The sequence below is a fragment of the Solea senegalensis genome, unplaced genomic scaffold (assembly GCF_019176455.1).
Source record: "Solea senegalensis isolate Sse05_10M unplaced genomic scaffold, IFAPA_SoseM_1 scf7180000016821, whole genome shotgun sequence".
Classification (NCBI taxonomy): Eukaryota; Metazoa; Chordata; class Actinopteri; order Pleuronectiformes; family Soleidae; genus Solea; species Solea senegalensis.
In genome coordinates this window covers 1-7719 of record NW_025322049.1, presented here as the reverse complement: position 1 = coordinate 7719, position 7719 = coordinate 1, and the positions used below count along the sequence as shown (strand labels likewise).

Genomic DNA, 7719 nt, shown 5'->3' with positions numbered 1-7719 from the left:
ACACAAAGACTTACAGACAAGAACACACACACACACACCTTGGAGAAACTCTCCGCAGCGTCCTTCAGCAGACCCAACACTTTGACCAGCGAGCTCTCCAGGTCAGGAGTGACGACTGTTAGGAGACAAGGCAAAGGTCAGAGGTCACCAGAGTGTGGCCGACACGACAGAAGCTGGCGACGTGGTGCCGCTCCCTCGACTCACCCCACGGCTGAGCCTCGATGATCTTCAGCTGCGTCCTGGCAGCCATCTCGTGGTTCTCTCCGATCTCCCTCCTCATGCTGAAGCACAGCGCCACCATGTTGTGCTTCTCGCTGTCGGCGGGGAGGCAGCGTTTGATGTAGTCCAGCAGAGCCGTCTTCAGACTGGAGCACTGCACACGGAGGACAAACAACGTGTCAGAGATGAGAGCCACACGGAGGCGCCGCGGAGGTGTGAGACACACTTTGTGTGTGTGTGTGTGCGTGCGTGCGTGTGACTGCGTGTGTGTGTGTGTGTGTGTGTCGACCTGTCCTCGGTCCATGTCCACCTTCTTTCTCAGCAGCATCTCAAAGCGATGGTTTTGATGCAGCAGGTCGAAGACGTACGTCATTTCATTGTATCTGCCGATACCTGTTAGCAGACGCACCTGCACGCGCACGCACACACGCAGACACACACACACACACACACACAGGACAAGAGTGTGAGGGAAATAACAACAACAACATCTCATGGTACATAAACCATGTTTTTCTGGTCTGTATGTCAGCAGAGGGCGGGGCTTACCAGCAGGCTGTAGTGCTCTCCTGGAGCGAGGTAGGCGTGGCTAAGGTGGCGGGCGCCCTGAAGCACTCGCACGATGCCCTCCATGTTACAGGTGAGACTGAAACAGTCGTGCGCCGCGATCAACAACTCGACAACTGCAGAGGAAGAAGAAAAATATCCAGTCCCCACCACGTACATGACGACATTATAAAGTGAAGATATGTTTTAAGGATTAGGATTAGGATTAGAGTCAATCTCCAGGAAATGAATGTCGTACATCTGTGTGTGTGTGCACCTGTGTGTGTGTGTGTGTGCTGCAGGCGTGGTGCTGCAGTGTGCTCACCTGTGTGTGTGTGTGTGTGTGTGTGCATGTGTGTGTGTGTGTGTGTGTGCATGTGTGTGTGTGTGTGTGTATGTGTGTGTGTGTGTGTGTGTGTGTGTGTGTGTGTGTGTGTGTGTGTGTGTGTGTGGTAAAAGGTGGTGTGTGTGTGTGTGTGTGTGTGTGTGTGTGTGTGTGTGTGCTGCAGGTGCGTAGGTGTGTGTGTGTGTGTGTGTGTGTGTCAGACTGCAGCTCTGTAGGTCTCTCAGGGAATAGTGTTGAGCTTTCATCAGTTTAATTCCCACCAGACTAACGCATTGCCGTGAGACTCAGCTGGACTGGGAGAGTCCCGCCTCTCTGACTGACTTAACACCTCCGTCTCTGTCTCACACACACACACACACACACACACACAGTTCAGTAGTATAGAATCATTGAGGAGCAGATAGACTGACTTTCCAAACACAAGTCGTCTGTTCTCACCAGGCTGCAGGTCCTGGGTGGAGGAGGCCAGCAGAGTGTAGGCCACAGCAGAGGAGACGAGCTGGGCCACGGTGTCTGCAGACAGACCCTGAGCTCTGATGAAGGCCTGGGCCTTTCTGAAGCGCTCAGGCTGATCCGAGAGCAGCAGCATCTCCAGCACGGAGCGAGGCTCCTCCCTGCAGACCTGACTGAACGAGCTCTGCAGCTCCTGGAGACGACACAGGGACATGACATTCACTGATGTTAATGGTTAAGCTTTAATTGTCCGTTTTACTTTTTACTGACGAATTCTCTGAACCAAAATGTTCTAATACTAAAAACAACGATAATAATAATATAATAATATTATATTATTATTATATAAGAAGATAAATCAAACAGACAAAAGATAAGATACACTTCTTGTACCTTAGAGAGTTGGTAGAGGCTGAGCACTTGTTTACAGTAATTGTTGCCGTGGCGACACTGATCCAGGAGCCTTTGGAGCTCGACAACAACATCATCGTCTTCAGGGAGGGGGAACATGGCGAGTGACAGGCTGCTGAACGAGGAAGCTGGACCAGAAGGAGAGAGAGTGATGGATTGTTAAAGCCCGCTCCTGGCTGCCCCCTCATGGTCAAACGTCAGATCACAACACACCAATAAACATACGTACAGCTGGCGATGCTGCTCCTCAGCACAGGCTCCGATGCCTCTTCTGGTGGTCGGGGGTGGAGCTCTCCAGACGCCAGGCCTCGGCAGCGTAGCACCACCCACACGTCCGAGTGGTACAGGGAGAAATAGCGGCAGACTCGGCTGGCTTCATGAACACTGCCGTTGTCTAGCAACCGACCAATCAACGTCGACAAAACTCGCCTCTCCTCTGGACTCAAACCCGAGCCATCGTTCACCTCCTCCTGCTCCTGCTGCTGCTGCTGCTGCTCCTCACATGGAGTGGGCAGTCCTTCCACACTGAGGAACCTCTCCGTGTTCAGAGCTGAGATGTTAGAGAAGGAGAACTCCCTCATCAGAACCTCGTACGTGTTCATTTCAGATGTGACGCTGGGCGGCGGCAGATTGAAAACACTCTCCTTCTCCATGGCAGCGGTGAGGACTTGTCGCCGGACCTGGTTCCTCCACAGCGTCTTCTCAAGGCTCTCCAGCTCATCGACGGGAGGTGGAGCGAGCAGGGAGAGCCAGTGAGCGGCGATGCCCAGCAGGAGGCAGTGTTCCTGGACGTCCGGCAGCTCAGTCTGAGTGTCCACACTCGGAGCTTTGGCCTGTGACAGGAAGAACTGTGACGCCGGCCTTGGGTCAGTGCCGTCGGTCTTCAGCTGCTCCTGACACTTCTTCCAGAAGCTGACTCGAGTCTCCAGCCTCCTCCACTGTGGCTTGGACTTCTGGGAGTTCACTTCCTGAAGGAGCTTCATGAAACAAAGAATAGAATAGAATAGAATAGAAAAACTTTATTCATCCCCAAGGGGAAATTGTTTTAACAGTCCAGGCGTGATCCACACGACTGAGACGGAGCCAGGAACAAGGATTTCTGACTCACCAGTGACTGTATGAGGTACTGATACATAACTAATGCTGTGAGCGGCCCCTTGATTTTAGCCACGAGAAAAAGTCATAATGCTACGAGTAAAAAGTTGTAATGCTACAAGAAAAAGTCATAATGCTGTTTAGAAAGTTTCAAGTAATGCTACAAGAAAAAGCTCGAATAAGCACAGTGCGTTGTAATGCTACGAGAAAGTCGAATAAGCACGAGTAAAAGTCGTAATGCTAATGCAGTAAAAGTCCCACGTTAATGAAAAGTCGAATGCCACGAGTAAAAAGTCGTAATGCTACCAGGAAAAATTTGTAATGCCACGAAAAGTCTTAATGCCACGAGGAAAAAGCTCGTAATGCTACGCAGGAAAAAAGTCGTGAATGCGCCACGAAAGTAAAAGTCGTGAATGCTACGAAAATCAATGCTACGAGAAAGTCGAATGCCACGAGTAAAAGTCGTGAATGCCACGAAACCCCACGCAAGGAGAAAAAAGTCTTACGCTACGAGAAAAAGTCCTAATGCTACGAGAAAAGTCGTAGCGCCACGAGAAAAGTCGTAACGGTTACCAGTAAAAGCCGTGAATGCTACGAAAGTAAAAGTCCTAATGCTACGAGAAAAAAGTCGTAATGCTACGAGAAAAAAGTCGTAATGCTACGAGAAAAAAGTCGTAATGCTACGAGAAAAAAGTCGTAATATAAGAGAAAAAGTCAGTGCTGTGAATGCTGTAAATCACTGATTTTCTCTGTGGGCTTTGGTGTGGGGAAAGCTGCTGGTGGGTGAAAGACTTTTGTTCAGTGTCTTTGACTAGTTCTGGGTGTAGTCAGCGCCACCTATGTGTCAGTACCTGATTCAAACACACACTCAAAAGAAGGAAACGTGGAGCAAACCTGGTTCAGCAGCAGGTGCTGGACAGGAAGTCCGGCCAGCTGAGCCACCTGTCTGGCCTGGCTGTAGCGCCCCCTGGCCTGCAGAGCATCCACAGCAGCCTGGAACTCCTCCTGCTGGACAGAGGGAGAAGTGCACTGCAGAAGCCTGGGGGAAAGGCTGACCTCTGACCCCTGCAGCAACTGACTGAGCTGACTCAGCTTCCTGAAGTCTGGACCTGCACACACACACGCACACGCACACGCACACGCACACGCACATGCACGCATGCACACACACACACATTGAAAGAAAGCTGCTGTTGTTTCCTGTGTCCACTGGATGGCACTGTGGTGCTGTAACTGCCACAGTATCGAGAAACTGCAACTTCCTTTTAAAGGGTTTCTTTGCTCTCCTTGATGTTGTCTATGTACAGAGCCTTGAGATCATGTATGTTATGATTTAGCACTATCAAGTCAAATTGAATTAAAGTTTGCCAAGTTGATGTTTGTTTCATACGTAAAAATGCCAACAGTCACTTTAGCAGATACTCCACCTTGTGGCCAAAAGGAGAAAGCACAGCTCTCTGTATGTGCTGCTTCTCATCACAGAAACTGGAGCAGAGATACTATTTTGTGAGCGACACATACAATACACAACAATACACATACAAAACATAACAAACTGGACATAACAACCTCTAAACATTTGAAATGAAACAACTTAAAAATATATAGGGGAGGGTGTGGCTTACACTAGTGTAGTCATATTTCCATCACCTGTTTTTGTTTTTTAAAATAAAGTTTGCAGTGCAGTTGCAGTAAATAAAGTTTCATTGTTGCATAGCCAATTTCAGTCAGGAGGCTACTTTTAATTGTAATATTTAATTTTTTAGATTTTATATCCTGGCCATGCAAACATTAAAGTGGACATATTAGACCCTATTTCCCCCATTAAACTAAACTATCCCTGGTGTCCTAATGAACACGTCAGTGACATGCTTTGGTCAAAATACCGTAAGGATGAAGCATCATAGCAGTTCAATAACCCTGCTAAACCCGCCCCTTTCAGAATGCTCCCTTTATATGCAAATGAGACACAGGCAAACACACACCCACTTCTTTCAGGGGATTTCTGATTTGTCCTCTTTACAGCGCTCACTCGCTCAGCTCCTGTTCCCTCAGCTCCATTCCTCTCCCCCTCCCTCCACTAGTTCTCTGACAATATCAACATGGCAGCGTGCGTCACAGGAAGAGACGTCCTACATAAGGATGGAGCCGAACACTGTCCAACTGTAAATCAGTTAAAAACACTTAGGGACAGCACCACTGATCCACCTTTGTATGTGACTGTATCAGACTGAGTGTGTGCTCCGGTCATGGAGGACGTACTGAACAAATATGTTTAATTAGGACGTGTCAGAATGGTCAGTTATGACCTCTGTGTGACCTTTTCTTAACAGTGTGTGTTTGTACGTCGCTGACTAAATACTGATGTGAAGTGGTGCGAACACACGAACACACGTTTGCTGACTTTATCCAGCACATTAGCTTCATATATAAAATCCTCTGTAAAACACTGTGCTCCACTGTGCAGCCACCAACAGCACACTTGTCCCTCCGCGTTGACATAACACCGCTCTTCCTCCCTCGCCTGCACTCTCGCAGGGACAAGGTGGAGCTAAGGTGGAGCTAAGGTGGAGCTAATGTTACCGTGTAACATTCGCTGGCGTCATAAGCGCAGGGAATTCAACATCACATGTTTTATGGCCTATACTTACACTAAGGGGGACCACGAAAACATGACTGAGTATTGTTTTTCCACACTTTGGCGACTGGTAGGGCCTCCAGAGTCCCAAATATAAGTATTGAAATGGTTAAAAAGTGGATTTTGCATAATATGTCCCCTTTAATCATTACTTGACTGTTCGAGCTACCTCACAGAAGTGCTCCATCTATAAGTGTTAAATGATAAAACAAGGGACATCCTGCATATGTTTCTTCACTCTTCTTCATTTTTTTATGTGTATTATATTGGATCGGGACTCGGTATCGGCAGATACTCAAAATCAAATGACTCGGAGGCAAAAAAAACCTGATCGGGACATCCCTACTTAATACCTTTTGATTTTTCTAGGGTTCTAAATGTTTGTTCTGTTTGTTCTAAATGTGACAAACTGACATTTATTACGGGTGATTTCTGAGTCCGTCTCAGATCAGTTTTCTCACCGTTGGATTTGAGGAGCTTGTCGACGTCGGCCAGCAGCTGCAGCAGGCGGTGGAGGTCGTACTGGGAGGAGCAGCGCTGCAGCATCGTGAGGAGCAGCACCGACGCCTGGCTCTCCACCCACTGCAGGGGGAGGTCACCGGAGGAAACCGGGCCGCTGCTTCTCAGCTACGTTGCAAAGAAGACGCGCGTGAGCTCAGTTAAACATAAACCGTAAAATGACGTTAGTCCAATTGAACATGTGACTCAGACTGAAACACAACTGGAAATGTACTTTTTTGTCACTTTGCTATCATCTCACTCTCCCACACCAAATGTCAGTTTAAGTCTACCTTAAGAACACGTTCAAGTCTTTATCTCACTGTCAGACAACAGGAAAGTGAAGTTTGTAAACCACTCACTCTCCCACACCAAAGCCCATAGAGAACATCAGTGATTTTAGCTCGCAGGGACACAGGAGCTGCCGGTCTACTGCTGCCTCGTGTGGTCATTTTGTGTGACTGAGGTCAATCTGAAAGAAGGATTTTAAACCCCGAATTCTGAAAAATCAGACATTTGAACTTAGTGATGGAGGCAGCAGTGGATCAACAGCTCATGTGTGTGTGTGTGTGTGTGTGTGTGTTTGTGTGTGTGTGTGTGTGCTGTTAAAATCACTGATGTTCTCTGTGGGGTCTGGTTGTCTCCTGAGGGATAGTTGAACATTAGGACGTTGATGGACTCACAGTGATGAGCGTCCTCTGGAAGTCCAGCAGCTTCTCTTTGGCCTCGGAAAAGTTCCTGTAGTCACAGCACAGCTCAAACATCCTCAGCACCAACACCAGGGGGCAGTCCTGAGCGACACACCAGAAAAAAGTCATAATGCTACAAGAAAAAAAGTCGTAATATTATGAGAGAAAAAGACGTAACATTACAACAAAAAGTTGTAACATTACATAACTGTGATATTAGGATGAAATATTAGGTCAAAATCAGTGAGATTGTTTTTCTAGACCCACCCCCTTTTGACCAGACTGGACACTCATTGGCTCCCAGGACATTTGAGTTTGACACTCGCATTCATTCAGTTTTTTTTACCCTCAGAAAGAGCTCAAAGCTTCGGAGGAGGGGCTGGACCAGGCCCCGCCCCAGCAGTGTCCTCCAGATGATTGACAGGTCATGCAGGTTCCACTCATGATGCTGTGGGGCTTCAAGCAGGTGGGAGGTGGCTTCAGCCACAGTGACATCATCCACAGAGGTCAACACCCACACACACAGGCAGGAGAGGAGCTCCGCCCCCTGTCAATCAAACATGGACCACATTAATAATAGTAGTATTAATTAATAAGTTATTATTTAATGAGGATCTTAGGACGCTCGGAAAACTTTTTTACATTTTTAAATATTCAACGCGACATTTGAAAGACTTTTGTCTGTTCACATTAAGGTAATGTCACCTCTCGTAATATCACGAGACAAATGTCGCAATAGTACGAGAGTAAAGTCGTAGTATCACGAGACAAATGTCGCAACAGTACAAGAGTAAAGTCGTAGTATCACGAGACAAATGTCGCAA

At 47.6% G+C, this 7719-nt stretch overlaps 2 protein-coding genes across 2 annotated transcripts; both read right to left on the bottom strand.

The window, feature by feature from the left end:
- Positions 1–10: 10 nt before the first annotated feature.
- Positions 11–960, bottom strand: LOC122763416 (spatacsin-like; the record flags this gene model as incomplete). The annotated part of the gene is made up of 4 exons (XM_044018305.1): positions 769–960; positions 509–628; positions 205–373; positions 11–115 (listed from the first exon to the last, which is right to left on the bottom strand). Coding segments are annotated over exons 1-4 (571 nt in total), but the record flags the coding sequence as incomplete, so codon positions are not given.
- A 395-nt stretch (positions 961–1355) lies between these two features.
- LOC122763417 (spatacsin-like) lies at positions 1356–7442 on the bottom strand (the record flags this gene model as incomplete). Its single annotated transcript, XM_044018306.1, has 7 exons — positions 1356–1757; positions 1958–2103; positions 2205–2952; positions 3965–4179; positions 6170–6335; positions 6890–6997; positions 7242–7442. Coding segments are annotated over 7 exons (1986 nt in total), but the record flags the coding sequence as incomplete, so codon positions are not given.
- Between the last annotated feature and the right edge of the window lie 277 nt (positions 7443–7719).